General features: G+C 32.5%; 2 protein-coding genes across 4 annotated transcripts; one reads left to right on the top strand and one right to left on the bottom strand.

Annotated features, from left to right (window-relative positions):
- The first annotated feature begins 809 nt into the window (after positions 1–809).
- Positions 810–5,720, top strand: LOC124455023 (fibrinogen-like protein A). Its single transcript, XM_047005771.1, has 4 exons — positions 810–898; positions 1,160–1,575; positions 1,656–2,033; positions 5,289–5,720. The coding sequence occupies exons 1-4, from the start codon at positions 840–842 to the stop codon at positions 5,549–5,551; spliced, it is 1,116 nt and encodes a 371-aa protein (XP_046861727.1). The 5' UTR covers positions 810–839; the 3' UTR covers positions 5,552–5,720.
- On the bottom strand, positions 1,908–12,790 carry LOC124455022 (choline kinase alpha-like). 3 transcript variants are annotated; one of them, XM_047005768.1, is made up of 10 exons: positions 12,411–12,790; positions 11,369–11,609; positions 10,885–11,018; positions 10,593–10,700; positions 9,440–9,498; positions 9,279–9,363; positions 8,820–8,928; positions 8,075–8,166; positions 7,621–7,702; positions 5,997–6,305 (listed from the first exon to the last, which is right to left on the bottom strand). In XM_047005768.1, exons 1-10 carry the CDS (start codon positions 12,569–12,571, stop codon positions 6,195–6,197), a joined length of 1,182 nt encoding a protein of 393 aa, XP_046861724.1. In that variant the 5' UTR covers positions 12,572–12,790; the 3' UTR covers positions 5,997–6,194. The 3 variants fall into 3 exon arrangements, with proteins under 3 accessions (XP_046861726.1, XP_046861724.1, XP_046861725.1); XM_047005770.1 differs by lacking the exons at positions 5,997–6,305; positions 8,075–8,166 and adding an exon at positions 1,908–1,982; XM_047005769.1 differs by lacking the exon at positions 8,075–8,166 and having other exon boundaries at positions 6,216–6,305.
- Positions 12,791–14,212: the final 1,422 nt, after the last annotated feature.

Below are 14,212 nucleotides of genomic sequence, written 5' to 3'. Positions count from 1 at the left end.
AAGCTGGAGGGAATTATTGCCAGTATGGTTCAATATAGCTGCAACATAATTTGTTTTAAGAATGGTCAACGGCGAAATAGAGCTTATAACCAATTTTACTGCATCAAAGGTATGTACACCAAATATAGCTATATTTGAAAATGATCTGTATCAAGTGCCACGTTTTAAAGGTTTCTTTGTAAGTCGTGTATGAATAAATTACTTAATTTAATTTAGTGTTGAGATTGAATGTGAAAACAAGAATACATAACTATCACTTGTAGACAGGAATAGAATTGGGATGAGTTTTAGGCATAGAAATTTATACACTTTGTAAATTTGTTGTATTTTATACAACAAAGTGTCAAATAAATAAACAACAGAATGTGTAATTAACTACAAACTGCAAACATATGATGCAATATTTTCAGCTTGAATTTGTAGACAAACTCTTGTGTCTATTGTTCCTTATAAATATTAAAATTGCTTTTCATACTAAAGACAAGAGAAATTTTTTCGTGCAAGTTGATTTACATAATTTTTGACAATATACAATTAAATGGTGGCGCAAAATTCGTCTTTTACACATTGCATAATCAAAGAGAACTTGTAATAGTGCAAATTCATTGGACGAAACTTCGAGCACAAAATAGCTACTGTCTAAATCTCAAATAATTAAACTCTTTTATTATCAGCTGAAACCACCCTATTCTTCATGAATACTCAACATGAAATTACGTGCATGCATCATCGATAGTTGGCAATAAATTATTAAAATACAGTTGACCCAAATACATAAATAGAGCTTCCATGATCTTGTCCTCACTCCAAGCTTGTGGATATCGATCACATACCATAAAATGGCAAAATTTGCTTTTGCGTTGTTCGTAATTTTTTGTATTGGTGTTATTATTGAAGGGTAAGTCATCATATTTAAAGTTCAATTTTGGGATTTTTCATTAATTTTTGTTGAACGCTATCAATTTTTCTATGATGTTTTATGGCGTATCTTAACGCGACAATTGATGTCTTTTAATGTTTGCTATTACCTACGTTATAAACATCAAGACATTTTCAGTAAGTTTATAAATTAGCCACTGTGTTAAGTCATCAATTTATTATGTCTTAATGGATATGTATGATAAATGTATTGATCTCATTTATGTGGTTATTTCTGTAGAGCAAAGTTAACAAATGAAAGAGAAAGTAATTTAACAGATAATTTCTCATCGCTCAACTTTGACGTGAGACGCACTTTGAAAGTTGTTCAATTTAATGTAACATTAAAGACGCAAATTGCATTAATAAAAGGGCAAATAAAGACACTGAAAAAATATCACAAAAATCTACAAACACAAAAAAAGCACCTTCAAGCATTTAAAATTGCGCTTAATTCCAAAATCAATAAGACACATGTACAAACGTACAAATTAGTTAAATTGCAAAAACAAATTAAGAAAATTGAACTTAAAATGATTAATTTGTCATTAAAAATGAAAACAATCGATGTGAAAGTAGCAACAATTCAAGCACAGCTAAAAAAACTAGAAAAACAACTGAAAGCTCTTTACAAAGAAAATATAAAACTCACAGGAGGTAAGAATGATTTTTAAACAACAAGAGTGACATTTAACAACATATTATTTCATGGCAGATCTCTTTGTTTACATTACCAGGGAAAGACTGCGCAGATCTGTACAAAAAAGGTGAAAAAAAGAACGGAGTTTATCAAATTAATCCTGATGGTCAGGGTTACTTTAAAGTTTTCTGTGATATGAAGTCATCTGGTGGAGGTTGGACTGTGTTTCAACGACGTCAAGATGGAAGTGTAAACTTCTATCGAGGTTGGAAAGACTATAAACAAGGTTTTGGTGATTTGAAAGGCGAATTCTGGCTTGGATTAGATAAAATATACCGACTAACATCTGCAAGGAGAAATAAACTTCGTGTAGACCTGGGAGACTGGTCAGGAAACAAAGCATATGCTGAATATGATTATTTTGCTGTAAAGAATGAAAATAAAAAATATCAACTAAGTCTTGGTAAATATTCTGGTAAGTTAATACGTTAATATAAACGTTTAAGGGAAAAGTATTTTGATATATACAATATTTTTGAATGATTTGAGTGATTGCAGTTTGCAAAGGGGTATTCTCCAAGTTTTGATAAAAACGGATAGTAACGGTTGGTTTCGAACTAAAGCCTTGTTTGTCAATAAAAATATAATTAATTTTGAACTTAAAAACTTACCGAAAAAATACAACAAACAAACGTAAAGTAAAAAGTCGTTCTGTTTTGCGAATGATTCTGTTGCAACGATTGATTGTGACATGTAATGATTGTGATTAGCTTATCATCAATATTAAATGCAAATTCAACTACAGCTTTGTAAATTAGGTAATGATAACCTAGCACATGAACAACATGTAGCTAATAAATACGACTAAATTATTTGGTACATAAGAAAGAATCTATACTGTGAATATCATTGTCTAATGATCATTGTCTGAAACCTTTTTTATAAAATGCATGCGTTGAAGTAAGCTCCTAGTAATTAGTTGTAAATGCAAGTTTTAATGCCTAAATGATGTATACATTATAACTTGTTCTTACATATAAAAGTTTTTATGAACTTAACAACAACCTAAAACATAACAGAAATTTATTTAAGTTTACATGGACAATTCACATTTATAAGAATGAAACACAAATATATCAATTGAGCCAGGGGCGGATCTAGAGTATGTCAAATCCGTCGCGCGCCTGATGTTTGAAATTCAAAAATTACCTATTCATATTAATTAAAAATTCATTAATTATTCTTACTTTATTATCGCATTTACTTCGTGATAAAAATCCAGCTTTATTTATTATTGAAAACTAATGACTAATCCAATGAATATCTCGTTGGTAACCAGATCAGTTGAATTTTAATTGACCTGGAATAACCGACTGATAAGCGAGGTGGCTTGACTGGTTCGACTGATAAAGGAGTCTACGAACGCCAAAACACTTATTTCATTGGTCAATAGCCAGATCAGTGGACGATCTGGAATAATCTCGACCGATAAGCGGGGTGGCCGGAAATATAAGGGAGTCCACTTGCTATCGTGTAATTGGTTCGTTTAAATTTTTGTCTTACTGTGATTGGTTTGACCGATTTCGACTGATAGCCAACTGAACTAACATAGTCAAGCTCACTGTTTCAATTGAATGTTTGATGGTTTCATATTAATTTTTATAAGCATGATAGAAACTAAACTACAATCAGATGGAATTTATCGAAATCTTTTACAAATTCATATATTGACATGAATGCTGCTTTCCAAACTGGGAATTTTTTCAAGAGGGCGAAAAATTTATGGATGAATTGTAAATGTTTGGCAAAGACGATCTCGCGAGCGACATTTCAGTCATTGATGTTCAAAAGCAAGCCAACATTGTTTTGAGTTTTATCAGCAGAAATTTGCAAAATCGTAAGTAAAGGACAACTGAAGTGTATGTATGAATGTAATATATCAAAGTCAATTTATGCGAGTGTGTGATGCGATTTATGTTAATATGGCGTATGGTAAGCAGATTGATGCTTCTAAAATTGTTGTTGCCGAAGGACTTTTAGCTATGATTTCTTTAGTGCTTGGGGAATCGTGGCCGTTATATGACAGCGAAATCCTACATTCCTGCAAATATATTTCAATGGACAAAAAATCTGTGGCCATAAGCCGCCATGCTATTATTTACTTTATCATAAACAAATGTTTGGGGCTTTTCAGTTTATGATCATTGATCATTCAATCATTGGACAGTTATACTACATATTGTTTAAGATTTGAGAAAACTAACATTGATTACAAGAGAAGCTGTTTACTATAACCTGTGATTTTGAGTCTTCTGATCCATGAAGCTTTTTATTTTGACAATTTGACTGAAATGGTATGAAACCTGAGTATTTCACATACACGAAATGTTGTCCCATGTCACATATTGTCCCCTTTTCTAACTGAACACATTATGTAGAGATGTAAAGGTGTGTTAATCTACGGCTCATACCAGATTGTTTGCCATAAATTCCAAAGGGCTATTGATGTATGAAAAGCATTTTCTATAAAGTAAAAATGTCTTTCTATGTATGCAGATAAACCTTGAAATTTGGCAAAACAGCAAAGTATATTTTTCATGATCACTAGGTAATTTTTCTGATGATCAGTATAATTTCTAAACTAAATTATTTCAGATTTACATTTAAACAAGCTTTGATCATATGAAAAGATATTTATCATAACCAGTAAGCATGACACATGAACCAATTTTAACATTTATGTAATTATATAATTAGAGACATGTTGGTTACATTCTGTTTGTATTTGCAAATACAATGCTACTAGTGATTGCTATACCTTGCAGAAGATAATAGTTTAGTGAAATGCCTAATAAACATTTATGGCATTAAGCTGTCCTTAACTGCAAATTTTCACTTTGATAATTTTTGCTTAATCTTTGGCAGAAAAAAATTTTGAGTTTTTTCTCCAAAGGTGAATTTGTTGGCACTGAGGTGGAGATGGGTAAAGGGTTACAATAAATTTGCATGGTTTGAAGTCTAGCTTTTCTATATCTATGAACTGTCACTTGTAGTACCAAATTTCTAACTTAACTCATTGCATAGAGGTTTGAATGGGGGTCTCTAGGGGGGTCTATGCCTGACAACTTGGTAGAAATTTTTAAAGGCTACCTCTGTTTTTGAATAGCATTATTGTAAAATAAATTTTACGTTCCTAGACATGCTAATGAGCCATATATCTGGTTCATGAAAGAAAGTTAAAAAGCCTTCATGACATGTAGCTAGCTAATTCGTAGAAAACTTTTACTTTTGCGATTTATTTGATTTCGAGAAGAATAAATGATTTAATAAATTAGCAACAACAACTATAATACCAGCGAGTACATTGTGCATGATTGTGGTTGGAACTTCCGCTAACACTAACCAGTAAAATTCGATTTTAGATTTGTATAAAACTTAATAATAAGCATGCGACTGAATATACGTAATGAAAACTCAGGATTCTAATATGTTTTGGTATTTATACCACTTCTTTTTTACTCTATAAACTAAATGAAAAAACTAATTGACAAATCTCATAAAAGTCTCCTAAACAAATGACCACTGAAAAACATCTTAAAATCGTCTATAAACGACATAAAACACGTGTTTGGGATTTTCTGCTAGTTCGGGATTTTCTGCTAGGAGAATTTTATGATAGCATCAGCTGAATGACGTCTAAAATTTTTCTGAAGAAAATTACTTTTCTTAGGAACAGCTGGAGATTCATTATCCTATCATAAAAGCATGGCGTTTTCAACCAAAGATTCGGATAATGATAAAGATGGAAGAAATTGTGCCGCAAACTTCAAAGGTGCTTGGTGGTATAATAATTGTCATTATTCCAACCTGAATGGGCACTACTATAGTAGAGCATACAGCAGTTGGAGTGGTGTGAATTGGTATCATTGGAAAAACAACAAAAATTCCTTAAAGTTTTCAGAGATGAAAATGAAAATGACAAAGAATTTTTAAATATTGTGTTTTCTTAACTTTGATATATCTTATGAAACTTCGCATAATATTGACATTTGATAATAACTCTTTTAATAGAACTTTTACAATCATCGTTCTTTTAAAGGAGCGTGGAAAAAATTGTTGAAAAATGTTGTGGTGAAATAATAAATTTTTATTATTCCCCAAATGCTGGCAGATTTAATGATATAGTTTTGGAGTGACGTCTTTTCTAACATTTCTTTGACGTTTGCGGTGAAAGTTAATTGCAAAAAATTTTGATGTTTTTTGCCTCGTTCTCACGCCATCTTGGATTTATCATGCATGTCATGCGACTATCTGATATCTTATCTGGTTTGTCATGAAGCAATCTTGTTCCCGCCAAAGAGAATGCTTGCACATAACCTATTGTCAACACAGTGTGTCTAACTGCTTGTTGTTTAGATAGAGTTAAACCACTAGATTATTCATTTGAAAATTTGAGTAAAAATTCACACAAGTGAACGCACTCATACACACCTTACATTTAAGCCCATTAGAAAATCAAAAAGAAACCCCGTTATTCATAATTTACATACATGCTACATCTGAATGATAATCTTTCTAATCACCAAAAAATGAATTTCTCGATCATCAGCAACTTGTGACGGGCTCAAAGTTCACCCTAAACATCACAATGGATTTTACCATTATCATGACGCAACTTGTCTCCAGGTTTCTCCTCGGAAAAATGCCTGAAATGATTTAAGCATTCCATTCGAAAAAGGGCGTATTCCTGAAAGAAAAAGAGAAGTAATCAAGTAGATGAAGACATATTAATTATACATGAACTTTAGCCTTAAGGAAATCCATAACATCATCCCATTATACTGAAAAGGCAATGTTCTTAAAATAATATTTATATAGGAGTAATTGAGACAAGATTTACTGCAAAAATGTAAACAAGTTTGCGTACATGTTAGAGGCCCCATTCAACGTACAATAATGCACCAGTTAAACTGAATGCAAATAACTCTGTTTGTCTGTTTAGGTTTTAATAAAATTTCCTATGAACATATTTTAATAAACCAAAAAAGGAATATTTTTTGTCTATCCTTTATAAAACAACAAAAAGATATAACGCAATACGCTGCTTGGACTACAGGTCAGTTTTCAAAAGCCTTTGCAAATGTGGAAAGTTGATCTCAGCTTAATCAATTAAATCAATTAAAGACAATTTAGAATAGATAATTTCGCAAAACATGTTTTATTTCAAATAATACTGGGCAATGGTGATAAAAGGCTAGTAACTCACAGTTCTTTTTAAGAACTGCTTAAACTACCATCCTGCAGTTAATGTAATATTTGCGTAACATTTCCTATTTAAGTAGAGGTTCGCATTTCTCTAGATATTTTCTGACGCTTTTAAATACGTTGTATGTGAGATTAATACGTTGTATGTGACACTAATACGTTGTATGTGAGATTAATAAGTTGTATGTGAGATTAATACGTTGTATGTGAGACTAATTCGTTGTATGTGAGACTAATACGTTGTATGTGAGACTAATACGTTGTATGTGAGATTAATACGTTGTATGTGAGACTAATACGTTGTATGTGAGACTAATACGTTGTATGTGAGATTAATACGTTGTATGTGAGACTAATACGTTGTATGTGAGATTAATACTTTGAATGCGAGATCTTTCGATTAATAATACAGCTGGGAATTGTTTTATATTGATTTGATTATTAAAAGAAATCCGTGCATAACGAAAAATTCAGTATCTCTCATACGTGCGTAACGTATGAGAGATATTGAATGGTAACATCTGTTCTGAATAAATCCACATGGAAAGAACTTAGTGCAAAAGACCATGCAAATGTTTGTGAAGAAATAACGCAAACTATTTGTAAAAAGTTGATGAAGTAGTAGTTCGCATTTCTAACATTGTTCGACGTAGAATGTTCCTTATAAGATATGGTATTTTAAAAATATCAAATGTTGTACATTACCACGGTACGACAATACAACAACCAAAAAGGAATTCAGTCACGTGATGTAAATCTAACGGTAAACAACACTATTGAACAATTCATCTACTTACGAGATAACCAAAATTGATCGAGGATTTATAACTTTGAAGAATTGAAAACATTGCCCAAAAGAAATGAGAAAGAAGAGACAATCTATAGAAAAAAAGGAAAACAAAGCTGAATGATGTTATTTCATAAATATTTTTAAAACATACGTAAAATTAACATTTATTCGCAGAAAAACAAAACCGACGCCAATATGTAAGCACTTGCGTACAATAGGTAAAACGTTACTTGAATAGGCTGTGTAATAAAAGCCTATAAAGGTATAGATAAAACCGACCTAAATTAAATGGCGTCATTAAACCCTAAACTGACGTATTCCAAAAACTGAACCTTAAATAAACGAGAACTACGACAGTGAAAATAAATCTGTCAAGACATACGTTCTCATAGAAATCTAAGAATTTCCAAAATTTATCTTGCGCTATATTAATACAAGAGGACGATTGTTATAATATTTACCTATCAGCTTCGTCGATAACTTTTTCAATCTCGTCTAACGTGACGTCAGTCGTTTCATTGTAAGCTTGTAAATACGCACGGACAAAAAATACCTGAAATTTCGATAAGTTTGGAATAAGAATTTTTCACAAAATTTTTATTTCATGAGCCCGCGTCTTTCCGCTGACTTTGACTACCAAATCCGCCATGTTTTTGACCACGGGCCGCGCGCCAATAATTTATAGTAATTTTGTTAACGTGTTCCCTCCAGGTCTTATAGAACTCAATGGAAATACCTCTACGGAAAAACACCGGGGGGACCTCTACGGCAAAACACCGAGGGCAAACCTCTACGGCAAAACAATGAGAGAAATAACTCTACAGCAAAACACCGGGGTAAAACCTCTACGGCAAAACACCGAGGAAAATACCTCTACGGCAAAACACCGACAACAAAAAACCTCTACGGCAAAAGACCGAGAGGAAAAAGCAAAAAAAGCAAAGCAATCAAAAGCAAAAAAAAAACACACGAGAAAAACAGAAATAAAGTACTGAGAATAAATAGTTATACCGCAAGGAAAAGCAAAATCATCACATCATTAACACATGGTAGCTATAAATGTTGTAATTCAAATCAAGCAATAATAGATAGCCACATTATAAACAGCAGATCATCCTTTTCATATGAACTATACTTCGAGAGTTATTTTTAACCATGAAATTGTTTTTATCTTTTCTTAAATTATTACATATATTAGTGAATTACCTTTTGATCATAAGAGGGATATTTGGTGACGTCTCCGGTAAAAAAGGGATAATGTGGATGATTATAATCAAATATCCATTCACTGAAATGATTACCAATATCGTATCCTCTGAATAAAAAAATAACAAATATCATAAAAAAGTTTGACAAGGTAAACAATGTTTAAAATAAGAAAAGTTGAAAAGTTTTGATGAAATAAATAATTTAAAATGTTCCAAAAGAAAGATAAGCAGCCGGTTGAAAAGCATTATGGGTGCAATATGGTTGTTTTGTTGCCAGCTCCCCTTGCTCAATTGATGACTGCTTTAAGTGACCAACAAAGCCCTTGCTATCATAATATTTGACAACCCTACGCAGCGCAAAGATGAAATAATATTCTAGATATAGAACAAAATGTCTCCTTTCTTCCTTCCTCATTTGCGGTTTAAACGAAAATTATCCTTCTCTCTTTTTTTTCACCTGTAGTTATAACACGAATATTCGAAATCAATCACACGAATTTTTGCCTCATCGAGATCTTCATTTGCTTTCACCAACAAGTTTCCTGTAGGTATTTAAATTATATTTAACCTTTATTAAAAACCCATAATATTCACAACAACATAGTTGGAAATCTTTACCTGGTTGTACGTCATTATGGCAGAAGAAAACTGGTGATTGGCTGTTTTCAACCACGTGCCTAACACATCAACAACAAAATAACAATAATGTAAGCAACACTTAAATTCATTCATCCTAAAACATCTTTTGGCACATAAGTATTTTCAGTTTAATTAACTTTGTACATGGTTTGTGCATAGCATTTCAGCAGTTAATGTCTCATATTATATCATTAAATAAATTAATGATTTGTGATTATGTGAATTTAAAGTACTCAAAAATTTATTGTTTTTATTCATTTAGTACTGTGTGGTTGATCGACTGTGTGCCCAAATTAGTAAGTACGTCATACAATTGCTTCCATATAATGTTCTTTTCTGTAAAAATTCTTAAGTAAAGGCTACGTAGTCCAAATGCAGCATAATAAAAAAAACGCAGTAAAATAAGAAACATTATTATTCTATCAAGACGTTGATATTTAATCTTCATCTGGCATGAAGCATACATTTTTCAACATCACTGTCAAACTACTGGCTAGCAGTAGTAGTAGCTTACCCAGAAAATGACAACCTAATGCATATGTATAAAAATAAGCATTCATTTATCATGTAAGTAATAAAAAAAATTTAGTGTGTTTCTAAACGCGGAAAGTTTGGAGGAAAAAATAAATTGCGTGGCAAGCACAAGCACGAATTGAGTACTTTCAATGAATTTCGAGTTGCTCCAAAACTTTCACAAGTATGTATTTCATTCATAAATTAAAACCAACATTAAAAAGACAAATTTAACGACATATTGTTTAAATTTTCCGTGTCCACGCAAACCACGCAATCTGCGATACTTTTGCGAGACTGAAAAAGAGTTTCTGATACACGGGGTTTGCGAGCATTCAACCAATCAGCGCCAATTATAAATTTATTTTCAAAATACCAGAAAATCAAAGATTAAGACACCTTTAAACAGGGAAAACCGTCAGTATCATCTACTTTTCTAGCTAATCCTACATCGTACGTACGCTCAGTCAGTCACAATGTATGATCTCAATTATAATCACAAAATCATGTAAATACCTCACCTGTAGACACACTAGTTTCCCAACAAGCCCCCACACGTGACCTGTCTCCCTAGTCCCCATGACCGTTCTGTTTTTGAGTGGCTGACTATTTTCCATACCTGATAAATTTGAGAATTTCATCAATGTCAAATTTATGAAAAATTTCATCCAAGATCTTTAATTTATCAACATTGGAAAATTTAAGACCTTTAATTTCCATCACAAATCTATCAAAAAAAAATATAGTTTATGTACAATCAATGTATTATATACTGTACACTGTGATAAAATAATAATATAAGGAGATGGTGAGGTCATTTTGAACAATATGAATTCTAGAATATTTTTTAAAAAAAGTTTACTTCAAAACTAATTCAGATTGGTGCAAAAGATTCAAAAATTCAAACTCACATTTGAAGTGAATCCAAAAACCAAGTGCCTTCCTTCGAGAGAGGAAGTTTTAGCTTATGAAACGCAGCTACATGCTCAGCTATTTGTTGTGATAAACGAGGATACTGGACTTCCCGACTAGTCAATGCTCGAACCTTTAACAAATTACAACACAAGTAAATTAAACTTTGGTAAACAATGCAAAAATTAATGTTGCGAAAATTTCAACTATTTAACAGTTTAATTTAAAAATTTTAAATTCTTTCCAACACAAATGAGAATGAATTTACAATTTTTCTATACAGACTGTATAGTTAGTATGAAATAATCAATACTGATTATACTACTATCAGTGGAATACAAAACTCAGCTGTGCTAGAACAGATTTAAATTGATATTAAAGCTGGAAAGCTAGGGCATGTTCTTTCCATACAAGCAGGTGGTATACTCACTATAAAAAGATAAACTTTCCTTACATTAATCGCTGATTTTTTTTGGTACTTACATTAGGAATAAACTGTTCAAGTCTTCCTTCAGGAAATATACCATACAACTCTGGGGCCATCTTTTTTTCAGCTAAAAGGCCGCAAATGATGCATTCTTCCATCATGCGAACATTGTTGTCAGACAAATCTGCATAGAATGCACCATATAGCCGAAGCAGTGCTTTGTTCACACCATCAGGATTTGAATTTGCATATTCATGTGGCAGAGAGCACAGAAACAAATGATTCGTTAATCCACCACTGTAATTGTCAAAAGCGTATTGGTTAAAATTATCACTCAAACTATGATTTCATCTCCTCTGAGTGGTAAGTTTATCAACAAAAGAACAACGATAGACAAGCATAGAGGTAAGATCAGAGCATTAGTTAAATAAATATACAAAATAAGCCCATTCTTAGATTAATCATATCTTACAAGATTTTTTCTTCCGGAAATTAATTTCTAAATCAAAGGCACTATTATGAAGGTTATTTTGCATATAAAACAAGGATGCTTATTTTATTTCACGTATGTATTCTGCCTCCACCCCAGAACAAAACTAAAACAACTTTGAACAAGAAAATATCAGACATAAGAAATATGAGACAAGGAAGTTGGAAATTACAAGAAAATTAGCTGCACTTGAGAAATTTTATCACTTTCATGGACAGACACCAGAGAATTCTGCAATTGCAGAATTCAGTGTTTATTTGGCTGGCATAATTGCGGCAGAAATTTCTACATATTAAGATGAACCTGGACTTCAGATGTGGCTTTTTACACACCCAAGATATCTTTCTGAAATCCATCACACTTTGCAATCTGCAGCCTTGCTATACTGCAGAAAATCTTGCATATCGCATCGAAACATATAAATCTTGAGAAGAAATTTAGTGTGGCAGCTAACACAAACAGCCCAGTACTCTTTGAAATGTTGTCAATAGAGATATAGAGAATATTTTCACCTTAAATATCATTGAGAACATTTTTACCATTAAATAATTGTCGCCCCATCTAAACAATATAGTTCTTACAGTTACATATTTGAAAATTGTACTTACTGAATTCGTTCAATTTCAAAATGTTGTGGACTGATTTTCTTCCATTCCCCACCGAGATATTTTCGACATAAATTATAGCCGAAATCTTTGATCTTAGCGTCAACCATTTTTCCAGTAAGAAAATAATTTTTCAAACTACGCAGAGCTTTGTAGCCAAGCATGGTCGAAACCAGCCAAGCAACAACGCAGTCATTTTAGCGATGGCTTGAGAAATGTGTCGAATTTACTCAGGAAATGACAACAATCACTGATTCTACGATCGTTGAAGGTCGATCATGAGGTCGTTCGGTAAAATGAGGTGTAAAATTGCAAGAACTTTGCACAAAGTACATGCAACAAATGACATGATTCAACGTAAACAAAGCTTTAGCCATGTAATACTTATTCATTCGTGGACAGAAGGCGGTCTACCATTTCCTGTTATGAAGTGACGTGTAAACTACATCCGTCAATCTCACAATATCATATCCAACAAAACTATCGTGAAAACGCAGAGCCAAAGGACTTCTAGAAAACGATTAACATGGTCATGAAATGTGCTTTTGACTCTGAAAATGACTACCGCTAAGGTTGTCGAAACGTCAGTCAACAACAACAAAAACAGTCCTTCTCAAGACTATACCATCCTGGACGATCTACATTTACAAACATGTAACGATACTCCCGGGTTCAAACCATTTACTTGAAATGTGCATTGCTTACAGTAATAATATTAAGTAATTAAATTATCATCGTTTATTAATAATGGTAATATTACAAATGATTAGTGATAGCAAAAAATGTACTGCAACCAGTGGCGTAGCTAACAATTACTTTAGACGGTGCAGATAGATAAATTTTTCTACAACAGGGCGTGACAATTTGGGCATGGCTAAAAGAAATGTATTTTTTAAAAATGGGGTTTAAAAACTGTGTACAAATGAATATACATAAGGATATACCATTTGCTTAAAAAGGGTAAAAAGCTATTTAAGAAATAGAATGGGTCAAGGTCGGCTTAGCTCTTTGTGTAGAATATCTATTCACAAAGATATCATTGAAAAGAAAGAGGAATCAGAGGTGTTGCATAACGAGGTGGTTGAAAAATTTGTAGAAAAACCCAGGAGGCTGGCCTTTCTTTATAAATGATGAGTATAGTATGTATTTTGATATTTGTTCGTATAATACATGGTACTTCATTGAGAAAATTAAGCATAACTTTAAAGAATAAAGCCATCCCTTTCTACTTGCCCCAATCTAAACAAGTTTAAACTAACAAGTAGAATGCTAAGAAAAATCTCTCTCTATGCACTTTAGAAGTGTCGTATACTATATTATTTTTTGTGCTAATACAAATTTCTTCTGTTTATGCATGGGCAGTGATGAGTAAATTATGTTTTAGGGGACAATTGTCTCCTGCGTAACGTTTCTCTGAGCCACCTTTAGTACCTTTTTAACTAGTTGCAGTTTCAACGATTGCCACATTAAGAATGCAGCTAACAAAAATGGGTTTTTATAAATTATTGTACAACAAATAATTCGCCCTCGAAATCGCAGGAAATGCTGTTTCAAAGGCTCTGGATTTCAAAATTTTCCGGGGGAGCATGCCCCCGGACCCCCCCATTGTGGGGTCGCGCCTCCGCCGCGAGATGGATTGGCGGGAGTGACTATTTTTCCTAGCTACGCCACTGGTCGGCAGCCAATCTTGCAGCATTTATAATTATATGATTTACAAACTTTAGATATATTATGAGTATAACTTACATTCTTCCACCATTGAAGAACTGCTTGTTCTTGGTAAAACTGTTGATATGTCATTTTCC

The sequence above is a fragment of the Xenia sp. Carnegie-2017 genome, unplaced genomic scaffold (assembly GCF_021976095.1).
Source record: "Xenia sp. Carnegie-2017 unplaced genomic scaffold, XeniaSp_v1 HiC_scaffold_3, whole genome shotgun sequence".
Lineage (NCBI taxonomy): Eukaryota > Metazoa > Cnidaria > Anthozoa > Malacalcyonacea > Xeniidae > Xenia > Xenia sp. Carnegie-2017.
Note: the sequence above shows the minus strand (reverse complement) of the source record. Positions and strands in the feature narration are given on the sequence as shown.